General features: G+C 45.4%; 1 protein-coding gene across 2 annotated transcripts in view; it reads left to right on the forward strand.

Annotated features, from left to right (window-relative positions):
- The first annotated feature begins 22,940 nt into the window (after positions 1 to 22,940).
- The window catches only part of SUSD3 (sushi domain containing 3), a 31,783-nt gene continuing 29,437 nt past the window's right edge, over positions 22,941 to 25,286 (forward strand). Inside the window, exon 1 of one of the 2 annotated variants that reach the window (XM_065074949.1) lies at positions 22,941 to 23,164. In XM_065074949.1, the coding sequence (XP_064931021.1) occupies positions 23,080 to 23,164 (85 nt within the window). In that variant the 5' untranslated portion in view covers positions 22,941 to 23,079. Of the gene's footprint in view, positions 23,165 to 24,267; positions 24,353 to 25,286 lie in introns of those variants that run through there. The other variant, XM_065074950.1, reaches the window with a different exon arrangement.

Here is a 25,286-nt window from a genome sequence, read left to right on the forward strand (position 1 = left end):
GCTAGCACAGGGATTAAGCATCACATAAATCCTACTTATACCTTCATATTAGTGCATAAATAAGATTTAAGCTGCTAATAGTCCCGCTCTAGCTCTCTGCATGCAGCTGAATGTTATATGCTGGCAGTGATAAGACCAGTTGTGGCATCAGCAGTCAGGTTCAAACAGGGGACTGAAGTTAAATGAAGTGGGGATTAAAAGTGCGATGGCAGCAGCGTGAGATGTCCTGACGTCAAGCACATTTCAGAAATGACACCGAAAAGAGGTCAATTTATCAAAATCAACAACCTTCTCTGTGCGTGTGGTACACAGTGCGCCAAGCTGCATCAACAAACCATTCCACTCTGCTGGTTGCTACTGTGAAGTAAAATACACCAGGTCTTTGTGGCACCGGCTGACAGACCAAGGCCATCGGGCCCTGCCTGCCTCAGAGTGACAAAACACATTTTCTGAGCACGGTCGGTGCAGAACGAAACCAAGCTGTGGTGTTCTGAGCTCAGGTACTGCAGGATCCCCAAATACCGCTGCTCCTGGGAGCTAAAGCTCTTGGATTTGAGACAGCTTGTTCCATTTCTCCCAGCGGTGTTAGCCGAGGCTCTCCTGGATTAGCTGCTTAACCAGGAGCTGCTGTGTCTTGCTGAGGTTCCCATCACCCCCTCTGCGCTTAATTAAACTGATGTCTGTCATTTTTTTTCTTTTATTGAAATTGAGAATCACAGATTAAGGGGTTGAAACAAAAGCAGTTTTGTTTTAGAAGGCATTCATTAACAAATCAATTAGGTGTACTTAGTATCATTCCAGCCCAATTTTCAGTCTGAGTGCTTTTCTATTAATTTTCTTATTCTACTAAAAATGTAGCGTTGTGCCGACAGAAAGAAGAGTTGGCAAAGGCAAAAACACAAACAAGAGAGCTGCCAAGTGCAAGGACAAAGGCAGTGACAATGCAAACACACGTGGCGAGCCTTCAATTCTTTATCCCTTCCCTAGACGTGGGATGGACTTTGGCAGGTGTATAATTTGGGAGCCAGTGAGGAGCATGGTGATGATGGACTCGCAGCTTGGAATGTCGCAGCGTTCCAGGAATGAGCTGCTCCAGTTTGGATCTCTCTCCTCCACTTGCACTTGGGCCTTTGGTGCTGAGGTAGCCGAGCTCTTTGTACCCGCTCTGTGACCTGGGACAAGACCTGATGTCAGCAGTTCAACCCCCACACTGAAGAGGTATATTTTCTTTTTTCCAAATCGCTCTCAGCCCTTAAAATGATGAAGACGGAATAAGAAACATTCAGGTGGAAGTTATGTTTTCGCTAAATGCTGTGTGACCTTTTAATACATCTGGCCCTGAGTTACTGGATGGCATCCATGGTACCTTGTGCGCAGGGTCGAGCGGGCCCTGGGCAGCCACAAATCTGGTGAGAAATGGGAAACATTAAGGTGGATAGTCCTTGTCTACCGTGCCTGCTGGGGACCATCTGCACAGGGTAACCTGGGCTGGGTTTTGATAGAGGCAACTGAGACTTAGCTGTTCAGCTGGATTATTTAGTATTCACCTTAGTCTGTTATGAAAATGTCTAGATTTCAGTGTACTTGTTTGGTTTATTCGTTCTCCAGCCTCCATGTTGCCTACTAGGGGATACACAAGGTTCATTTGACTTTTTTTTTTCCCAGAAATAGAAGAACAAATCTGAGGTTTGAGGAGAACGAGTGCCACCGTTTCAGAGCTTCATTGGGAGACCCTGCTGCCAAATCTGAGCAACATGAAGCCTCACGAGGTGAGCACAAATGTAGCTGATAGCCCCTGTACATAAATCTGCTTCTAAAAGCAGCGTGGGCTGGGGGGCACATGAGTCCTAAGTCTTTTCCCTGTGCTTGTGGATTGTGTTGTTGCTGATGGATGCTTATAGCAGCTTCAGAGAGGACGAGAACAAAGCTCAGAATTTCTTGGTTGTCCCTGGAGGTGTTTAGAGAGAGAACATATAGTAGAGCAGTGAAAATTAGGAACATGTCTTTATGTTCATCATATACATCTTTACAGATGGAACAAAATGCTTATGGTACTGGAGCACATTGGTGCTGTGTTTGTGCCAGTCCCCCTTCCCTGACAGTGTTGTGGAGGTGACACCAATGAATTTAAGAGCCAAGCACCAGTGTCAGCCCAGGGAACAAAGCACAGCCAGGTAAGGAGCCTGTTTCCAGCCATGGCCAAGAGCAGATGTGAAGGAGCATCTGGCGATGTGCAATGAGCGTCTAGCAATGTGTGATGGCCAGCCACGGGATGCTCAAAGACATCCCAAGCTAGAGGTCATACCTCAACTTGCATCTTCACAGGTGTTTCTTTTGGGGGCTGAAGAGTCTGACTCGCTCGCTCAGCCCTCTCTTGGAACCCTTGACCATATTTGCTTCCCCTCTTTGGATTTCCTTGCTTCAAAGCTGCCCAGTTCAAGAAACCTCCTTTTGGAAGCACAGGGGTCAAGGCCAAGGGCAGGGTCAAGGTCAGGGGCTGGGGCATGGTCAAGGCTGAGACAGGAGCAGGGTCAAGGTCAGTGGCAAGGACTAGGACCGGGGCAGGACCAGGCCCTGAGGCCGCTCCATGTTTTTGCAGGTGGCTCACCACCGGTTTGCACCATGGCATAGAGCCCATTTCTGGTTTGTTCTCTCCTGTCCAGGTGATTTATTGTGTCCTGTTTGTAAGCAGAACCTCCCCAACATTTGTTAACACTTCCAGCCTGACCTCAGTTACTCCATTTAAAGCGGGCATCAGTGTTTGACAGAGCTGGAACGTTCGTACCTCTGTGACCCTGCAAGCAGCCTGCTGGCTGACAGCTCGAGGGGTACAACAGTCTGTTGACTGTTGTTGACAGTTGTTGATAGTCTGTTGACTGAAAGAGAGTAAAAAAATAGCTCTTTTTGCTGTTCTGCAGTGTGTGAGGTGTGGGAAGCACTCGCAAGCCTTCGATATTTCCCTGCCAGCTGCCTGCTGCAGTGGCTATGTTTGCATTTCTGTCCCGGACTGCCTGTGTCTGCGGCAAAGAATGTTTTCCCTCTTCAGTGTCTTGTGCCATTTTGACTGTGTCAATCAATAGTGATGTGTTAGCGCCTTGTTTGTTGGCGTTATTTCCTTTGTTCAGTCACCTTAACAAGCTAGGAGAAGAAATATTAACCAATATCAGCTACAGACTTTCCTGAGGTTGATACTAGACTTGTGCTTGTGTATCCTTCAAGCACTGCCCTTCGCTAAATGAACAAATTGATGATTTTGCAGAGCATCTGCGCAAATCTATTTGAATACACCACTTAGAGACTGTGACAAATGCATTGCATGAAGTGAAAAGGGCAAAAGGTTAAAATAAAAATGGCTCAATAAAACAAATCATTGCAATAATCCATTTAAAACTGCACAGGGGGAAATGTAGCACCGTGAAAAACACTGAGTATTCACCATGAAGACAAATCTTAATTCATAAAAATGGATGGTGGGCAGCTCCTTGGCTGGTACAAATAGATGGATTTAGTTTCAACTATGTTTGTTAAATTACCTGAGGATCTGACCGTATACCTTTGTTTGATCTTTAAGCATGAGATAATTTCTGCCTCTTGCCAAGTCTTACATAATCAGGGATTTGCATCCCAGCTTTTGCTGTCCCTAGATGTAGAGGGGATTTCTATTTGGCTTCACCTGCAAGTAGCTCTTTAGTTAATTTCCTCCCTTTTTGTTGAATTTTCCCCATTTTCCATTAGCACAGAGACAAACAGACCCTACAGTATTATTGTAATAGCCACTGTTTTTTTTTCTTTGCCTAAGAGATCAGTTTCATGTCAAATTTGTGGCATATTAGCACTTCTTCCCTGACTTCCAAAGTAAGCACTAGGCTTAGGATAATAATGCCTTACTATAAGTCTGTAATGGAGCCATCCCTTAGGAGCAGTACACTAATGCTTCACGATATTTCTTAGAGATTACTTCCTGTTGCTGTTTTGAAGGGATAAAGCAAATCCAATGCTCATCTCGTGAAAGTTTCTAAAGCAGGCGCGGGTATCACACGGGTTCAATCCTCTTCTGAGTTACGCAGATCAAAATCCCCAGGGCTGGTGTGACCCGGGGGCTTGGCAGTTGCGTGTGTGCCAGCCTCATTACACGAACCTTACCCTGGTGCTGCGGTTCAGGACGGACCAAGTTAGAGATGAAGCAAGTTCCACTAAGTGAATGGCATTCATTTGAAACAAGACTGACTTACTTGATATTGGGGAAGTTGCTTTGGCTCCCCCTATTTCCCTAAAATAGAGTAAAATTTGTAAAAGATTAATTATTCTTCCATAAAAGACAGGATGTAAAGAAATCTGTTTTCCGTATCTTACCATTGGAATTAAGAATTTCTGAGAGAATTAAAACTAGTTTTCATTTGGATGAGAAACCTCAGCCAGACACTATAATTGGACAAGTCTGAGGTAGACAAAAGCAGAATCTTATAACAGCAAGTGCCAGGGCCAGTAGCCTTTGCTTGCATGAGCCAGAACATCGAATCAAGTAGTAAACACTGTGCCTCTGGTGGGTCTTCCAAAGTAAGATGCTCTGAGGCTTTTTTCCAGAAGTACAAACAAGGTATGATGACCCTTGGAGTCTCTCACTGATCCAGTCCAAGAATGAGTTTAGTGGGAGCAAAGTGGGAATGTCAGGATGCAGAGGCAATATGGCATTGTTATAAATTTAGGTGGTGTTGGTTTTCCTTGTGGACAATCCATCAATTTCTTATTTGTAGAAATTCAGGCTGGATACAAAATTTTAAGTCTATTAGTCCAAGAGAACAGAGAGCAAATCTATTTTAAAAATATAAAAATAGTAGTAAATAAAAATTGACATTTCTTGTCAGCCAGTGTCAGAATGGTTTATAAAGTGATGGACCACGGCTCTTGACATCACAAGATGACAGGTTTCCTATATATTACCATTATAAAAGCACTCTGCAACTAAATTTCAGTGGAAGACAGGTTGCTTGAGGTTATCTGTGTTTGCTTTAGAAATACAGTATCGTTTTAAAGGATGCCTGCATTAATACCAAAAACCGCATTTACGGAGAATATCATCACCTCACTGTTAAGAGTTCATGGTGTACTCATTCCTTATTCAAGGCAACACAAAAAGCTATTTTCAATTTCAGTAGCAAACGTGTGAAAACTGACATTAATGCTTTTAAAGTGGCACTCAAACCCCATAGAAATTGAAATGTAGAAAAGCAAACAATGAATAATATGGTTTAGGAAAGAACAAGTGACATATGTCATGGCACTGCGGGACCATAGTGGCAGGCAGCTGGAAATATCTCAGTCAGACCACGAGCACCCCAACCCAGTTAACACAAGGTGGGATCGATATTCCCAATAAAAAGCTCAGCAAGAGAAAGAAGCGATTATTTTAGCAGTAAAACTGTGACAGCTCTGTGACCATTTGCCTAAGGATTCTCCTGGACTATGTAACTTCACAGCCATGTTTGGCACATTCTCACTTGATCGTTCTCATGACTGAAGACACGAACACACTTCATGTGAGCTCAGATTGGGCTGTGCAGTAATGCACATCCTTAGACCAATGAGCCAAATAAATGCTTTGTCCCAGACCTTAGGTACTTATAACCATCCCTTACTCTTCTGTCCAGCAAATCATAGAATCATTTTGGTTGAAGAGACCACCAAGATCATCAAGTCCAGCCATAACCTCACTCCAGCACTAAACCATGTCCCCAAGAACCTCATCTCTGCGTCTTTTAAACACTCCACATCTTGCTGGTTTAGAATGCACGTTGTCAGCAAATTAACCGGGTTTCTCTGCGCCAGTTACCGCTTTTCTCCTATCTTTGTGCCCCTAGCAGACTCCATCCATGATGATTTAAAGATAGTAAAAATACTAAATGGCGTGGTGGGAATGCACTGGGAATAGTGACGTGACACCGACGATCGCAGCTGCATTTTGAAGGCTGTCAGTCTGCCAGCCGTTAATCCCCGATAATCCTCGGAAAGCAGGGTTGCCACTCAGGAGCACGGCTCGCTCTGGGAGAGGCGGCACGTGGGAGCCCAGCGTGCTGTGACTTCTGCGCGCTGACTTCATGGCTTTAATGCATTTGTCTTTGTTTTCAGAGTGTCCCTACAGCGTTCAGCTCCTCTCTGTGAAGTATCCTCTTTCTGGGCTGGCTGTGATAGGCTGGGTCTAAGAGAGGCTAAACCTGGGTGGGATGAGTGAAGGTGAACAGGAGAAGGGTGTTTGGATAAACGTTTGCTTTTGTCTTTGTTTCTGTTTAACTAGTGAAACACTGGATTAACACTGAAGGACTAATTTTCCAGAAAAATTAAGCCTAAAAAAAAATTAACCATGCATTCCAGTAGTAAAGTTACCGCTGTTTCACAGATGGAGGCATGTGAAGCTCAAATGTCCAATCCCAGATTTGTGGAGGTGTTTACATATGTAGCTCCTACGTAAGAAGTATTAGGTTCTTAAATAGGAATAAAACATCCAAATACCTTCATAGACCTAAGCCAAAGTTTTCTCCCCTGACTGGAGAAAGAAAACTTTAGAGTGATAAAAAGTGAAATCTGTCTGTTCCTATATCCTGAGATGTTATTCTGATCATTCAGTCTATGCTATGGATGCTCCAGGGTCAGACTACTACAGGTCACACTGACTTAAAAAATAACATGAGAGATTTAAAACTAAAAACTAAGAAAGAAAATAGGAAAAAAAGAAAAAAGCATGGCATGCTTCTTTGATTTATAGCTTCTTCACTTCACCAGATATCAAAGTTTTGGGGTGCAATGTAAAACTTGAATATTTAGACCATATATCAAGCCTTGGGTTCTTCTGTAGGACTCACCAAATGCATCTCAAACATTGTCCTGAAAGATCGCTGCTGTAGTGAACTATTTGGTTCCTGTTATTGATGTTGTCCACTGCCCGCTCATTTGCCCACATTAGCTGAAATAATTGTTTCAACCTAAGCCTTCCCTCAAGAGAAGTGCATATATATTTATGTACATATAAATATAAAATATATATACACAGACATACATAGAAACATTAAATATATACACACACATAGATGTGTATGTGTCTTTGTTTATGCATATATATTATATATGTAATATATAATATATATGTCTGTGTATTATACGTATATATAATATACACATCAAATATATATGCACAAACACACAGAGCACCAGATAGAGCTGATGCACTGAAGTGTTTTTTGAAAGATTAGCAAGCTCCTGAGCACAGCGCTCTAATGTCCAATATAAATCAACCCTGTGCTGAGCAGATGCAGCCATCCAGAAAACAAACAAAAGGGAGTTAAATTGTTCGGTGCCTGTTGGGAGGGAAGGGAACCTGAAAGGTTCCGCTTCTTATCTGAAGTCCCTTATGGTCTCCAAGTGCAAGGAGGATGGGGATTTGTAATATGGAAAATGTTTTTAAAATGCATTCCAAAGTGGTTCTGGTCTTTTCTGAATTCCTGTGTTAAAAACACAAATGCAAAAGCCAACAACCCGCAAGATGACATGTTGTAGAGTACACACGTATTAGAAAAAAACCCATAGGCACAAGTAAGGGCTCCACAGGATAATGCACCTTGTGGGAATGAAGAGCCGGTGCCTGGAAGGGTTTGTATCCTACAGAGAAAAGATAGCAAAAGAGAAGGCAAATGGGGACAGAGAGAGGCATTGGCACTGCCGTTCCCCTGTTATTATCACGTTTTTCAAGCACTAGGAGTCTGAGAAGTAGCTGGAGAATCTGTAGCTGTTTGACTGATACTTTACGAAGTGATCCTGCCTCCCACAGCTCTGAGGGTTCTTCAGGCTGGACAGGCGATCCTGCCTGAGTCAGAGATGTCTCAAGAAGATTTTTCTGCTATTCCAGGTAACCTGGAGTGTGAGGCAAGTGAAAATGTAAACCACAGGAATACATTCATACACACTCTGGCTATATAAATACTGAATTTCTTGTTTGTTTGGTTTTGTTTTTAAGAAAACTAAACAAACATTTTTTTTTTTTCTTTTTTTTTCAAAGCAAACTCCTCAAATGAAGCTTTGTTTGAGGTGTATGCAGGCTGGTCCTGCTCCGGCAGGGGGATTGGACTAAACGATCTTTTGAGGTCCCTTCCAATCCCTAACATTCTGTGATCCTGTGGTCCTTAGCTGAATGACCTCTTTGCTCCAGTACTGCTTTTTCACCTGTGTTTGGCACAGACTGCACCCATCTCTGAAAGCATTGGGCGCTGTGTGCTCTGTTAGAGAAGGTAAAATAAACCACACCTGGGCACTTCTCTAATATTTAATCTATTAATGCAAGAGTGGACTTTGTAACTCCTGCTGTTAAAAGCCAACCACCTGAGGCCCAGGGGCTTGTTCTCCAAGTCTCGAAGCAGCCATCACGAGAATCTCGAATCATGTCTGGCATGGGGAGGGTGATCCCGAGGGACATCTCCTACCCAAAGGCCCCCGTGGTGTTCCCTGGGCTCTCCATGCGGGATACAGGAAAGCCAGAGCCATCCCTAAGGAGAACAGAGGGGGTGGATCAGAGAAGATGATGACAGGACACTTGTATTTATAGTTTAACCAAAGCAGTGAGAAGGAGCTGTTTGGTGTGTGAAAGGGGGGGTGAAATCACACTCCCCCTCCTCAGGCCTTCCATGCACAGCAGCTGTAGCTTGGGTTTGGCTCTGCAGAGATTCCTTGTCACCTCCACCCCTCCTGACTTCCTTAGGAGACCAAGACCTACAGATCTTCCAAGGCAAGCACACAGCCAAGCCCCATGCCTTCCTTCGGAAGTGCCATTTGCTCCTTCAGCCCGCTACTTGTAGCGTTTTACTTTTTTTTATTCTCATCTTCACCCCGCCTGCCAATTGTGCTTTATTGCAGCAATTTGGAAATGGACTACTTAATCTTTCACATTGTTAAGAGAATGATGGTTAACTTCACTTCCCACTTCATAGAGAGCAAAGGGAAAATGATTACTGCACTATAATATGATACCAGATCAACCCCCTGTCAGCTAAAATTTATCCTCTTGAGCTGAGGGGGTTGAGGAGACTGAGGCTTTCTTAGCTGCTTTGTTACTTTCTGATAAGATTGCTAATATCTAAAACTATCACTGGTAAAATACTCCAAGTGAAAATTGCAGATTTTAATTGCTATTCATAAGGTGACCCAGTGTTCTGGACAGCCAGTGCTTTGCTAGGCGTAAAGAAAACCTGCATCTGCCGGCAGACTATGCCGAGCTCGTGAAGAAAAGTGGTGTGAAATTTAAATAATTGGACCCACTATAATTCAGGTATATCAGTTGCTGGAGTGATGACATATCCAGTTGTAAGGAAAGGTAGTGATTTTGTAAGATACAAGAAAAATGCCCTCATTTACTCCTTCTCTCCACCTCCAACTTAATCTACTGCCAATTGAGATTCCTGACCTGGAATTATAGATAAGTTCCAAGATAACTGCCTCTGGTAATAGGGGAATAGAGTTGAGTCTTAAGCAACTAACAAGGGCAAATAACATTTTTAGGAAGAAGCTTTGTCATTAGTGTCTTCATCCCACGTAGCTGGAAGCAGCTGAGAGCATCTTGGTGCTCTTGGGGATCTTACTGTCTCAGGGAGGCAGCAAATGCCCGCCTGTGTCATCAATCATTGCTTTTGTTGTTTTCTTGAAGATCTGCTGGAGCACATAAGCACCTCCATAGTGTTTTCAGATTCATTAACAGAATTAAAACAAGGCTGCCCTTTAGGGCAGGGATGAGGTGCATGAGTGTGTGAGACCAGGAAAAGAGTAAGACTGTTTACACCAGTTGTGAGCGCTCTGGCCATGGGATATATTGGTTAAGTGATATTGGTTTTTATCAGCCGTAGTATGTGATATTTGAGGTTTTAACAGGTTACGTTTCTCCTGGCTTCTGTATGTTCTTGTCCTTTTCTTAGTTTTCTTGTAGCACTTCTCCCAGGTTTGGATGAAGGGAATATAAGGGAGATGCTGATGAGCCGCAGCAAGTCCATTGGAGGACAAACAAGATGGTAAGGAAATTAGAAGAGGCAGCCAAGCAAACTGGACTTGCTTAGAGTGGACCCGATATCCACTTTCTGGAAGCAATGAGGAAGAGTCAGGGTCTTTACTGAGGTGCACAGCAGGAGAATAACAGACAGTGGACACGGATTAAAACAAAGGACCAGAGATAAGGAAACATATTTTTCATTTAGAGGATAATTAATCACAAGAACAGAAGCCCACAGCCCTCCAAAGATATCACTGACGTTGGAGATCCTCAGCTGTGGTCTGGGTAAAGCACTGAGGAACGTGGTCTGAGATCGGCATTCACTCTGCTCTGAATGCAGGAGGGCTGGAGATCTCTCAAGGCTCCTTGCAAGCTCTGGAGTCGCTGGTTTTACAATGGTTTCTATTTAAGCCTGGCTCCATTGAGCATCACCCAGAGCAGAAGGGAAAGCAGAAAAAAATGTTGCTTCTTGATGGATTTCCTAGGGCTTGAACTACTTGGTATAGGCTGGTTTTTATGCCAATATTATGTTCTGCCAAAATAGGAGGACTTAAGCCACTTTGCTTTAAAAACTTTACGTGGGAGAGTGCCTAACTGAGGATCCCACGTCAGAATCATCATCTTTGTTTTGCTAATGGGTGACAGAAATGGCAGGATGGAAACGTCATTACTGACTGTGCAAGCGAGGTTGCCTTGTTTTTTAGAATAATAATACACATGAAAAAGTACGTATAAAATTCAGAATCAAGGTACCACGCTGTGGGAGGAGCAGGGCCAGTGTAGTGAGTTGCCTTGGTAGAATTTATCTGGATCTCTCAATGGGAGTAAAGAAGCTGGCAAAGTAAAATGGGAGTAAAAAAGCTGCAGCAATTTGGAGAAAAGACCCACTCCTGACCTTGCAACCGTTTGCTGGGAGGTTTGGGTTGTCCCCCAGAGCCACACTGCCAGCATCAGGACCTGTACGTGCGGAAACCACCTATGGCTTGGGACTTCATCTTTCCTGTCCTGTCTTCCCCAAGGATGAGAGTCTCTTTCCTGCAAACTCACGGGAACAGACTTACAAGAGGCATCTTCAAAGAGCAAACCTACCAGGAAACAAGTTCCCCTTGATTTAAATAAGGAATAAAAAGCAGAAAGTCCTGTATGTAGCTAGAGCTCAGATCTCTTCTGTTGCACACAGTACTACACACCTCATTAATATTAAATATGTGTGAGTTTGATCCTAAAATATCAGTTCCAGAAGAGATTTTATGGCCATGAAAGGTGGAGATGACTGTAGTCAACAGAGAAACTTATGTTTACAGTAGGTAAATACTGCTGGAAAATTGCCAAACTTTGGGACTTGGAAGGGAATGTTTCCTGCAGGACTGAATCCATTTCTGTGTGCAATATGGTGCTCCAGGACATTGCCCTGGGCGAATTCTCTGTGAAAAACACCCTAAAGAAATATCGTATGGAGTCTCCTTTAAATCCCTTTTCTTTTAATTTATTTTTGCAAGTAAATACAGTAAACAAGAGCTGCGAGCTGCGTTGGTGTGCGCAGAGCACCTGCAGTGCTCTTCCCTCCCATGAGCAAGAAAAATGATTCTAAATATCCTGTTTTGTTCCTGCGTCTTCCAGATGTGCTATCCTGCCATCCCCGGGGCTCTGGAGAAACTCTGCCAGATACAAAAAGCTCCCACAGAACTCACTTTAATGTACTTCTCTTTTGTTTTACTGTAGTTAAAATCAAGGGAGCTCTTCTGGGGGAAATACTCGTTTTATGTTCTACTCTCCTGCTTCTTCCCAGTTTAGTGTTTCTTACAGGTATAGAACAGTGTCTTACAGAACATTCATGCCACAGTGAGAGGGAATTTGCTTTTATGCTATTTAAAAACCCGTCAAGCACAAACTGCCATCGCACTTACACACTTAATCTAGGCGTGAGATTTGTATATAATGATTGCTATGGGCATATGTATTTGTATCCGTATGTGTGCATCTGTCTTTATAGCAAAATTATATCCATTTATAATTTTAGTATTTCAAGCAAATAGGAGCGAAACTGATATAAAAGCTAATATTACAGAAAGAAACCATCTGCTTACATTTGGGATATAGACGGAAGCTCTAGAGAGACTTTGCTGAGAAGGACTCAGATTTTGCTGTTATGGAAGCAACGTGATTTCCAGGTCAGGCTGACAGTCTGGTACAGCAAGCAGAGATTTTCTGTTTCTGTCTGTAAGGAGAAGCCTAAGCTTTGTAATTTGAACATTTTTTCACCACTAAATTTTAAGCCAAATATTGAACGCGGAGGTTAAAACCACTGCGGCAGCTCCTTGGGGCAGCATTATTGTCAGGCACGAGGAGACAGACCTGCAGGCAGCCTGGTTTTGCCAAAATGTTTGTGAACTCCATCTCCTGCTTGTGCTCAGTACTCCAGTGTTTGCAGGCGGCGGTGAAGCCGTATCATCTTGAAGGCTAAATGCTTCACCAGCCAATAAAATGTCAATATTTGCAGAGTTCGTTTACACCCACTGAGAGTTCATATAATCCCCTCAGACATTAAGATCCTTGGGTGGCAGCCATGGGTGACAAATGCACCTGTACAGTATAAAAATGGATATATTCTTGTGTTTTCTTGGCAATACTGTCAGTCCCTTCTACCCCTCTCTGGTTTCTGGTTTGCAGTGGTCAGGGTCCCTTTTCTCGGCTGCCTGCGGGCGTTGTGCTCGCGGTGCTGCCAGCTCTGCCCCTCCGCGTTGGAGAGCTGAGGATGTTGATGACGGCTCTGCACAAACCACAGCTCTTAAGGGCTGTGCACACCGGGGTGGCCGAAGGTTACTGCTGTTACAGCTGAGAGAGCTCTTTCAGAGACAGCAACGGCAGCGAAAAAGAAATATTTGCCCAAGGGATAAACGGATAAAGGTTTCTTCCATCCCTTTTTCAATACAAGGAGGAGAGATGCTCTGGGAATCCACTGCGAACCTTTTCATTTTGTGAAATGTTCCCTCCCCTGAATTTTTTATTTGATCATATGTACCCTTTCTATTTTTAGGTTATGTTTTACTTTTGTTACTCTGCAGAGTCCCATCTTTTCTTTTCCTGTATTAGAAGACTAATTTACAAGAATGGGACATCATTAAATTCCATTTGATCTAGAAATCTGGATTTGTAGGAAATTATGTTTTCAGCTTCAACTCTCTAAGTTCAATGGCAGCAACAAATCAATTATCTTTTATGCAATCATTTTAAAGATAAGCTAATTTAGGAGATAGTGATCTCAGCCTATGATCATAATCCATCCCAAGATGAAGCCACTGTGCCAGTCAGTAGTTCTTTCCCTTCCAGTTTCTGTTTGGACAACACCTGAGAGATGATAACATATGGTAGCACTAGGCACCATGTATTTTGTTGGCTAAAAAATACACAGGGTTTTTTTTCTATGGTCAGAACAGAATTTTCCTTCCAGCTGCGCTGATCACACAATGTCCATTGTGGTGCTGCTGGTGATGGTGTTATGATGGGACACCGAGGTGAACTAACTCCTACACAGATCAGTGCGCATAGGGGTAATTCTTTAGCAGAACACAGCCAGCAGTCCAACGTAACTCAGTAAACAGATGCAGAAATAAGAAAGTAGGCTTTGGATTTTCAAAATTTTGTGATCTTGGAGTCAGAAATTTTAGACAGTATTTTTTAGATTTGATTTCTCGTTCTCTGCTAATATGGAGTCAGGTTTTTAAATTCTGAAGAGATTGATTATTTATTATTTTTTCCCACCTTATTGCTTGCTAGATTCCTGATTTAGGAATGGTTTATGGTTCACTTGTGTGAGCCCAAATGATTAATTTGTAGGAAAGTATGAACACAGACGATGTTTCCACAAACTGCATCACTGTAATGGCTCAGTCTATAGACAACAAGTACTCGGTGATGAAAAACTCTGGCTACGATGGGAATTGTGCCATTGCCTTTACAGAGTGTAGGGTCTCAATACATAAAACTTCAGCGTTGTCACTCACGTGTCTGCAAAATGCAAGAAAGATGAACGTGCTGCTTCAACTGTCCATGGCTTCTAAATGGAAAGTTTACCATTTTGACTGGGTAGCCTGAAATGTGTCCAGTTCATGGCATTTTTAGGACATATTCTCTTAGTGCTCATCTGTGAACGGTCTCCATAGATGTGACACGGTTGTGTTGCTTTTTCACTTAATGCTAGTTTCTAAATACTGAAGCATAAGAGATGACCAAGAAATCATGTGTTCTAGTAACCCAGTAGCTGACTGTGCTTAGGAAGCTCTCTTGCAATTTTAATATATCACAGAGTGAATGCAATTTGTAATTAATTTAAATTGACATAAGTAATTTCCATTAAAGGTCACAAATTGTACATGGGCCTTTCTCTCCCTTTCTTATCTTTTTCTCCCTCATTTCAATAGTTACCAAAGCCAGTCTCATTATTAACCATTTCAGAGCCCTGAGGGATGCCCAGCAGGAATTAGTCATTCCCCTGGCTAGCAGGATGCCCTGGCTGCCTTTTGCGAGGAAATGAAGTCCAGCAAGCAAGTTCAGTTTTCGATTTATTATTTTATTTTCTTAACTTACTTTCAAATGCATTATCTAATTCAGGTCGCTCTTTTCGCTCTCATGTGCTGCTGTCCTCCCGGTGTTTAGGTTGGAAGCATCTGAGATCCTGTGGGTGTCTGGCATGGGACTGCAGTCAAGACGACCACACCGCATAAAGGTGAGTCTCCTCATGCTGCTTCCTCAAAACTCAGGACCATCCCCTGGAGGCCATGGGCAAGTGCTTCCAGAGACCTTGAAACGGAGAAATAAACTTAACAGCAGAGTCAATTATACCATTAACAGGCATTCTTTATTTTATCAGCACTGGGGAACATCCTCCATGAGTGCTCCAACAACCGGATGCTCTTGCATTGCTTATATTCACATAATTATTACATATGCATTACAATTTTTGAAAATTTTGGCATTCAACACATCTATGCTAAGAAATCATTGATGATGCGAGCTATAATTGTTTAGTTTCTTACTTACAATACATCTATTAATTATTAGTTAAATATAAACTAAGTGCTCTGCTTCTAAACAACGTATCACTTAATCTTCTGTCTCCCTCTTGTCATGCAGAAGGGTCTAAAACTTGAAAAATATCCACTTGTTTTGCAAGTGGTCAGAAAGCATTTATCCCCTGTCAATTGGTTAATTGGTTAATGATGGGTACATCTTTTATAATTTAATCACAGTATACATTAATTTGGCAGCTTCTCTTCAACCTTTTTCGCTTTTTTCAGCTTTTAACATTTCATTCAGGTCCATGATATCACTTTGCAGCTCCACTCTCTATATTGCTCTGGTATTAGCACGTTCCCATTTGACTTTTGGGGTAGCAGGGATCAGTTTTGTCAGCTGTGATCAGAGGACAAAAGGAATGGGCTGACCATGCACACGGGTCTTGGAGCTGCTAACAGGCGAAAACCTTGAGTTTTCCCCTGACAAACAGGTTAGAGCTCCTGGAAGTGCCTCCACACCCTTGTTCGAGAGCGGAGCTGTTGTGGGGGCTGTAGCTAAAGGCCAGCACATCTCAGTAAGCTCAAGTAAGCCATGGTATCACTTGTAGAATGAAATGTTTTCTGTAAACTGCACAACTCACAGACATGGTTCAGAAAAACTGCTACTCTTCTAGTCTTCTTTATTAGATGTAAGTTATTTCTTGCATGAATCAGATGGACCTGAGACCGCCTCATTTAATAGCCTGTGGTAATATAGTTCAATATACACATAATTCTAACAACAATGCATATTAGTAACAGAACAGGTTTTAACTTCAGGCCAAATATTTAAGCTATGGTTCTTCTGTTCCTGCAATTATGGGGTGGGCTCTAACAAATGGTTATTACAGAAAACTTCCTGCACAAAGCTGCCTGCATAAAGCATAACTATATTTTATACAGAGTAATAAACAGAGAGTAAGCCGATCCTCCCGACTTACTCCAGCCACCAGCAAATGTATAGCTTGCACTTTCAGAAGTTGCTGATGTCTCTCTTCATAACTCCTGTTGGGAATATATTTTCTTCATTGCTGTACTCATTAAAAATAAGCACCTCGGGTTTCACGAAGGCTCAAGGTACAAAGAGTGAGTGGATACAATGAAGTCAAAGGTACTAATGATGGGAGGGAAGTCAGCGGGGTTTGGAGGGCTGCCAGATCACACAATGTGCTTTGGATGGCTGTAACTCCAGGGGTTAGTTTGCGGTGGGAAAATAAAATTAACATAAATATCCTAATAATTACTTTCCTTGACTGCAAAATCAGATTGACAAGTCCTATGGGGGAAATAACTCCTTTAACGAGCCTTTGCAAAGGTGATGACTGCTGTGCTGCTTCTTGCTGGTATAAATTTGAACTTTCGGGAGTACGTTGGGTCTCTCCTGGCCACTTTTTGTTCTCAAGAACAAAAATAGGACACCGAAGTGTGCATTTATTTTCACCTTAAGCAAAATAAGTACATTCAGATATACATTTCATGCTTTTGCTCAGAATCCACTTAATGGAAAATGCCATGCATGGATAAGATGTACAGGCTCAACTCAACTGCAGTCCGAACCCAAGATCTCACCGGCTTCAATATTTTTTCACTAATCAGAATGAACTTTGTCCATCTTCCTGGGCATCATTTAAAAATTATCACTTAAACCTCAAGTTTTTTGTGAACCTGTCAGCTTTCTCTTCTTCATAGGCTTTAAAACAGGCCATCTCACTACTGCTGATAACATTATGCACCTATATAAACCTCGTCTGTGGCATCGGACTCAATATCCTGTCAGCCTCGTGTATTGTGTCCTGTAACTTGTCCATCTCAAGCTGTCTGTGTTTGCTCCCGCTGTCTCAGCCCCAAGGTGGGTTTGCAGCTCCGTGGAAGAACAGCCCTGCAGATGGGGACTGGAAATGCAGAAACCCAAGCTCAGTTCTGAATCTTAAGAACAAGGACATTGTGGGTTTTTTCTGCCTCTTTTTTGGTAATCCACAAGGAGGGACGGGAGCATCCTCTCTGGGAAATGAATCTTCCCCTCACACGGTGAATTCTGCTACTTGTTGATAATGATGGGAGACGTGGTTCTGCAGAAAGCCACTTCTGTCTAAAAACAGCAGCGCTCTCATTTTCACAGCAGATCTGTTTTCCAAGAGCTCTAGGTCTTAAGCAGAGAGGAAAATCCCCCTGCTTACTCGCATTTGTATTCTGCCATACAATCCTGCTACTTAATGCCTCACAGCATCTTTTCTTTGAAAGTGGCTCCTGATTTTTGGAGCTGTTTTCACATCAGAACTTAACTATAGAGTAAAAAAGAAAAAAAGAAAAATCTCATTTGTTAGATGAAGTCTCAGTCTGAACAATACCCCGATATGTGAATGTCCCATATTTTGGGGTGTTCATATCAAGAGCACCTAATGCGAATTTGACTCAGTTCCAAATCCTGTGGGAAAGCAAACAATTTTCTGCTTTGAAATGTCCATCTTCCAGGGGATGGGAGTGAGGGAACCTGCGATTTACCCTTTTCTTCTTCAGGTTCTCTCTGCTGGGTCCCCCAGGCCCCGGTGTCCAGGGGGCTCCTATCTGTTCTCCAGGTGCTGCACCCTGGGCTCTGCGGTTTGGCTCATCCCCAGATAAGGACCATCAGCTCCCAACAGACAGAACCCACTGGTCGGTTGCTTCGTCTCTCTTCTTTCCCAGCTCCTCCCATCATTCTTTATTATTTATTTCCCCATCCTTAATGTGTATTAATTCCTATACTGTGCCTCTTAAAACAATCTCTACCATCTCAAAAGCTGGTATTTGAGCTTAAATGGGGATTGCGAAAGCTCGGCAGACCCGAGGCGGCTTTGCAGCACGCTCTCGCACATTTGTAGCAGGGCCCCAGGCTGTCAAATCCCATGGTGTGATGCAGCATGCATGTTTGTAATATAGGGATTTGCATGTTTTTACCATTTATTTTGTTTCCTTTTTCCTATAATCAGCATAAACAATTTAAAAGGGGAAAAAGAATTATCATTATTTGCTTTCCATTGTAGTTCTAGGAAATTAGGCTGGAGAAGAAAGTGTGGCATGTGCCAGATTACCACAGGCACCAAATCCCAAACCAAATATGACTTTGTAAGGCTTTATCTGCTTAACTGTAACCCTGCTGATTAGCCCTGAGCAATGCCGGAGGAGATAGTTTGTGTGCAAGTGTGCACAGCAACATTTTATCTTGTACTGAAGACATAAATGGTTGTTCTCAGAATGTGTGTTTTTCTGAGCTACTGGCAAAACAACATGTATATTGATGCCACTTGGCCTGTCGCACTGTATTTATTCATTTCTACTACAGAGGGAACAAAAAATGTTCCCTCTTCAAATTAGCTTAATATTTTCAGACTCTGATGGGATAAACATGTCGCTGTATTTTTCTATACTGTGGCACTGCACTATACTTAACAGTAGCACAAGAAAATAGCTCCTGAGCTGTGGCCCCATGTTGAATCCACCACCTTTCCAATGTCTGGCTGCATCTCTTGGGGGCGAAAGTGTAGGACTGCTAGACAACAGGAAAAGACATGGCTTTGTGTGCAGCACGTGAGCGGGTCTCTGCTCGGAACGCTGCTCACCTGCGGGCAGAAATGGTTCTCCAGGTCCTCGTGTGTGTTATTCCTCACTCCAAAACCAGGTTGGTTTCCCCCACCCCAAGGAGTTGCCATCATCACTCCTCTCTACTGGGAAAAGCAGCCCTTTATTTGTGCAAAGTCTTTTCCTGATATGCCATAGCTGTCTGAGGTCCTTTGAGAAGAGATTTTGCTGCAAGCCCTTTTATGAAAACCCACGTAGAAAATATAAACTAGATTTTCCCTGTCTTTCGGCCTGTGGATTCCTTTAAAAACCTCCAGAGGATTTTTGAAATAGAACTTACTTCCGTTCCTAAACCCCATGTTGACTTTTCCCCAGTATATTAAATGTATTAATGTGTTCTCTGATTTTATTTGCTAAAACATTTTCTATTATTGTGGCTGGTACAGATTTCAGGCTTACCAACCAGTAGTTTCTGAGGTCTCATCTGAAATAAGTCCTTCTAAAAAGCTGGTGTTACATTTCCTGTTTCAGACCATGAGTAATCAAGAAGATTTTAAGTGAGAGGTTATGCACTATTGTTAAAAATTAATTTGGTTATTTCATCTTGAGTTTCTTTCGCAGTCTTGCTGAAAGTCCTGTTCTTTGCACATTCCACACATCAGCTACCAACACATGGACTGTCCTGTGCATCCCCTCAAAGGGGGGCTCTGGCTTTCCTCCATATTTTCCTCCATGGTTTCCTCCAGGGTAAGCAAAGTTTTAATTTAGCTTTTCTGCTATGACCTTATCTTCTTCGAGTGCTTCTTTCAGATCCTGATCAAGGACTCCACCAGATCTCTGACAGACAGGCTGTAGGGCATCCAGAGACAAATTTACGATTCATTTCAACGCTTTTTGCAAATTGTTCTTCCACTCTTTGGCCGTGTGCCTTTCACGTTTAATCTGCTAGATTTTCTACTTTTCTCATGTGGGCACGTCTTCAGATTTTCCAAAAAATACCTACTTGCTTCTAATAACCTTTTCTCTCTGGTCCTGCCAGCTTTCCCTTTCTGATCCTTCCCAAGTCCTCACTGACAAGCAGATGTGTCCTGCACCTCTGGCCCAACGGCCACCAGCAGCCTCTGGTCTGTCCGGGAGGATCTGGCTCCCTTGTCTCATCCTCAGGGGCTGTTTTCTGACAAGGTCCCTTTATCCGGTTCCCCTTTTGGAGGTGAGCGCAGTGCTGGTGAACTGTCTGGCTCCTGCTGCTCCTGCGAAGATGTTGGGTCTGAACGTTGTGGTCTGTAAGGCAGAGGCTCGGAGGTGGCGCTCCGAGGTAGGTGGTGTGCTCTGGGTTACCTTTCTTCTGGAAGGTTCCTTGAACAGCCACTCCATGCAGCAGCCCTCAGTTTCATCTGGAAACGTAGACCTGGAGCCACCCAGGGCTGGCTGAAGCCATCAGTCCCTGTTTGGGGGCTTCGGGTTCCAGTCTCACAGATCCGGGGTTGTGATAACAACCCCCTGCCAAAGCAAGAGGCTGCTTTCCCCCTCTGGTTTTGCCGGGCTGTCAGGTCTTGCTGTCAGAGCCAGCAGAAGGGCAGTGGTGAAACCTATAGCTGGGAGGAGGAGGAAGAAAAGCTGGGGCCAGGGTGAAACCATCTCTCTCGGGCAGTACCACCCCATCAATTCGGAATGTCATGGGGATGTGAAGAGTTCTTACAGCCCAGACCATTGTTTCACTGTCGCTTCTAAGGGTCTAGTTTTTCTTTCAGCAATCTAACTGCTGAGCCAGAGGAGGACTTTGAGCAATAACGCCTACACATGTGTTAACCGATTAAACAGAAACCTGCAGCTGAGACCTACTATCCTTCATTATTGACTAAAACCCCACGACCCCCTCCAGGCATCTGAACAATGTAGGCAAACCCAGGTTTGGTTGCCTGGGGGCTGGGGGGCTGATGCAGATGGCTCCTGCAGCCCAGGGGAGGAGGGTTTGAGGTGGAGGGGCTGGCAGGCGATGGGACTGTCACTGCAGCAGGTGATGGGACTGTGTCGCTGCAGCAGGTGATGGGACAGTCGCTGCAGCAGGTGATGGGACAGTCGCTGCAGCAGTCTTGTGCCCTTGGCATGCCTTGAGTCAGCCCTAATAACTGGGATTAGAGGAAAGACAGTGCCTTAGGGCAGCTTAGCAAAATCCAACAGCTAAACAATCCCTATGCAAAGGCAACACATGTGTAGCTGGGGTTGGCAAAATAAGAGATCCAGCAGGGAAAAAATGGGCAGCAGCATGGAAACTTTCATCATTTTTAAGCAGCACTCTCTGTTCTCTTCCTTTTCACTTTTTTTTTCTTTGTGTTCCCACTATACTGATGAGATTTATTTTTTTTACTACATTCAAAGCATGTTTGCATTGCAAGGTGGGCTTTAAAATTGAAATCATGTCACCACCGTTGGCAATGGCAGATGACAGCACATCATTTGGGCAAAATTCCCTTTTATTACAGCTGGATTTTAAGTAAGGATTGTAGACATTGGGTCAATGGAATTGGCCACTTTCTCCATTGAAGTCATGAGCAAGACTTCCACTGACGTCCAGCACTTTGTCCCACAGCTTCCTCATGCAAGCTCCTGCCCTGCAGGGGGGGACACGAGCTCATGGGGCAGGTGACAAGCGGGGAGGTGGCAGCAGGAGCCAGGGCTGCTCTGCCTGTGCTGCTCTGGAGCACCTGAGCGAAACCGCCTCTCTGGGGGTAGGATTTCCAGTGCAGAGTAAAACTAAATGTTGGCATGAGCCGAGTGGGATTCAGATGCTGCTTCTGAACTTCTTTCTCTAAGTGCCTTTAAGAAAAGATTGGACTTGCAACACAGCTGTATTCAACTTTAATTGTATAATAGCAGTTGCATTAGCTATGGCTTAAGGAAAAAAAATCACCTGTCTTTGGTAATTCTCTGGCTTCACAGACATGAGGGACTTGATTGTGGGAGCTGTAGTTCCTTGTTGACATAAATTAAGTATATGAGTATTTGACATTACTGGAAATGCAGACCGGATTCATAAACTGCAGCACTTTTCAAAAATGCTGTTCTTTTGCTATAATGTGACCACGTATTACTTTTAAAATGTGTTTTAGTTGTAGAGATGGAAATAGCAGTTCTTTATATTTGCAATATTTCTGTGGACTCCTTGCCAAATAAGCTCACAAAAGAAAGTGCTGTGTCCAGTAGCACAGAGTAGCTGTGTCACCACTACCCGTGGGTACGATCCTGCTCCATTTGATACTCCTGGAAGAGCCTTAGGAGATTTTTCTCAGTCTATCTGGGTTTGGTGCGTCTTGGAATTTCTTCTCTTCAATCTGCTTCAGCAGATCATTTTCTCTTCTAATTCCATGTGAAAAAATAATTAGAGGGTAAAACAAGCAGAGTGAGTGTTAATAACCAGAGTGCTGACTGTGGGCCCCAGCCCATATGCTCAGCACCACCAAGCAGAGCTCCTTGAGAAGAGCCTGCTGTTCCTCCTCTCGCTTTTCCTGGACACACAGTGCAAACCACTCAGTGCTTTTCTGTACCTACTGCCGGTGTCAGCAAATCAATGAACTCAGGGAACGCTGCTGAGACCTGAACTCGCCCATTTGAGGCAACACTCTCAGGGTAAGAAGCGACTCTGGGTGATATGACCAGGGTGCAATGGGCACAATATTATGTGTGTAGTGAGCACTTGGGGTTTACTGAATGGCCTGTGTCTGTTGGTGTGTGCTGTCCAGCTCCCAGGTGGGGAGGTGGTGGATCTTGGCACTGTCTGGTCAGTTTAATTTCAGATCCCAGGGAAAACAAACACAACTTCGAAGACTGTAAGCTGAGTGTACATGAGAGATGCAGCTCCCGGCACATGATGGCACAATGAGCGGCAGGCAGCATGTTTGTGATGAGGAGAGCAGACCCATGAGAGCAGCCTGCCCTACCTGAGGCTCTCGGGGCTGCTCTGGGGGCCAAGGGCGGGGGGACGGGCAGGCAGCCGTGCCGCATCCCAGCCAAGCCGCTCCGGCGGAGCCGGTCGGGTGGGGAGAGGCCGGGAAGAGGCCGGGGCGAGCCCCGGGTGCCGGTGCGGGCAGCCCCGGCCCCTGGGGGTTGTCACAGGACGGCGCTGCGCGGTGGCCCGGGCCCGCAACGGCCTGGGGAACCGCTTTTCAGCGCCTGGGCTCCCGCCAGCCCCGAGCAGCCGCCGCCTCCCGCCTTCCTCCTCCCTCGCCTCCTCCTCCTTCTCCCGCTCCGCTGGTGCCGGCGGAGGGGCCGCGGGGCGGGCGCCCGGCAAGGGCTGGCGGGGCCGCGGCGGCGGCTCCCGCGGGACGGCGGCCGCCCCCACCCCCGGCCCGGCCCCCAGCACCCCCGGCCCGGCCCCGGCGGCGGCGGAGGGAGGGCGGAGGCGGGCGCGGGCTGCACCTGCCGGGCGGCGCGGCGGGGCTCGGCGGAGCAATGCCGGCAGCCACGGCGCCGGGGCTGGACGTGCCCCGGACCCCCGCGCCCGGGCGGGACAGCGGCGGACCCCGCGGATACACAGGTACGAGCGCGGCCGCGGCTCCGCAGGGTCCCGCATCGTTCCGCGGGGAAGTTCCCCGGTGCGCCGCACCAGGGGGAGGGATGCCCGCGGAGGCAGCGCCGGGCCCCGGGCAGGATGCCGGGATTCCCCGCGCAGAGATGCAGGTACCCGAGGCAGGATGCGGGACCCCCTGCGCAGAGGTGTGTGCTCCACGGGCAGGGTGCGGGACCCCCTGGCCAGGGTTGCGTTACCGCTCCGCCCTCCCTCCAGGCGGGGGCCTCTCCCGCTTATCCTGTGTGCCGGCTGCGGGGCTGGTCCCTGCGACCGCGGAGGGCAGGGGGGCAGCTCTCCCTCACCCTGAAGTTCTCAGGGACACAGCGCCTTGGGGCGAGTGTCCCAGAGCCACCCCAGGCAGGGGAGCGCGCTTGGCGGGTCCCGGCCGGGCTGCGCTGTGCGTGCCGAGCGGGGCAGGACGGCTCCTGCGGGAGAGGCTGCGGTGCCAGCCCCGGGGTGCGGGGCCAGGTTCCCCAGGGATGGGTGTCCGAGGAGGAGGCTCCGTAGAACAGCCCCCTCCCCAGGGCCGCCCCTGCGGGTCACCCCAGATGCCTCCGGAGGTGGCTGATGGAGCCCCGGTAGCAATTTGGGGAAACAGCCCTGTATGGGGTGCCCTGCACTGGAGGGCCTGGCGAGGTGGCAGCTCACTGCCCAGGCCTCGGTTGTGGTTCAATTGCTCTTAAATAGGAAGCACTGGGGTTAATTTATGGGAGTTTGGGTGAATGCAGGGTGCTGGGGTGGCAAGCGACTCAGAACCATGAGGGCTGGACAAATGTGAAATCCAGTGTACTTTTAAAGAGGGAAGGGGTACAGCATACTCTGTCTTGCAGCTTGTTGGAAGCTGCTGGTCCTCAAAGAGAAATCATCTCTAGAGAAATGCAAATTGACTGGGTAGAAAATGAAGATATCAGCGTGTTAATGGAATAGAATCATATGCTGAGGAGTGGAATGAGAAACCAGTCAAAGCTTTTTTGCTTCCTTTTCTCTCTCTCCCCCCTAAGTTTTGTCGTTCAATTTGATCGCATAGATCGTGACATCCTTTCAGAACCTCTTTGACTCGAGTGGGGCTGATTAACTTGATGCTAATGGGAGCTGATGGAGGGTCTGGCCCTGCCGCAGGTGGGAGGTGCACGCTGCATTGGGGCTGCAGTCCTGGTGAGTTTCTGGGTCCAGGAGAGAGGCAGAACTGTAACCTCTGTGCTGCGGATGAGGTTCTTGGGGACATGGTTTAGTGCTAGAGCTGGGTTATGGTTGGACACAATGATCCTGAGGGTCTCTTCCACTGAAATGATTCTATGGTTCATAGCCTGTCCCCCTGCACTTTAATTTGCTCCTGGGGTCTAGCAGAATTTGTCAATGACCTGATTTTGTTATGCTGATAGAAATGAGCAAATGTGTTTGGGCTGTATAGCAATGCTTTAAATTGCATCCACTGAATGTGCTTAACTGTGCATTTAATTTGAATTTAATAGAGCACTTCATTTTTAAAAATGTGAAACAAGTTCTGGGAAACCTACTTAGAGAATTAACAACTCAAATGCAAGTGTAGACCCTGTTGCTCTAGTTTGATGCTAATGTTACTAATTATTGACTTTTTTTCTTTTGTAAAATTGTGTATGTTTGGCTGCCTTTATTTGCTGTGCCCAATTGTCTTCTAAGGCTGGGTTTGCCCACAATGAAGTTTGGAAGTGGCATGTCCTGTGTTACAATCAAGCCTTTTTGTGCCTGCCTAGGCTAATCTTGTCCTATGTACATATGAAGCAAAACTCACAGAAATTCAGAATCCACCAAAACAAAATTGGCGTTCAGACTAGAAATCCACCCTCAGTTAATCCCTTAGATATCTACAAACCCAGCTTCTCTCAGCTGTGTCTCCAGCCAGAACAACAAACACCATTTTCTCCAAATCAGCTGCACCAAAACCATTGAGCAGGAGTTATCAGTGAGGTGCTATGAATAAATTGGAGTGAAAAGGGAGTACGCAGGATCAGAGCACGGCCATGCCTGCATGGAGCTGCTGTGTGTGTTGTAGGAGCAGCAGAGATGTGCGTGGCACACAGGCTCTGCCAGACCTTTGCTGGGTGTCAGG

The sequence above is a fragment of the Columba livia genome, chromosome 10, assembly GCF_036013475.1.
Source record: "Columba livia isolate bColLiv1 breed racing homer chromosome 10, bColLiv1.pat.W.v2, whole genome shotgun sequence".
Lineage (NCBI taxonomy): Eukaryota > Metazoa > Chordata > Aves > Columbiformes > Columbidae > Columba > Columba livia.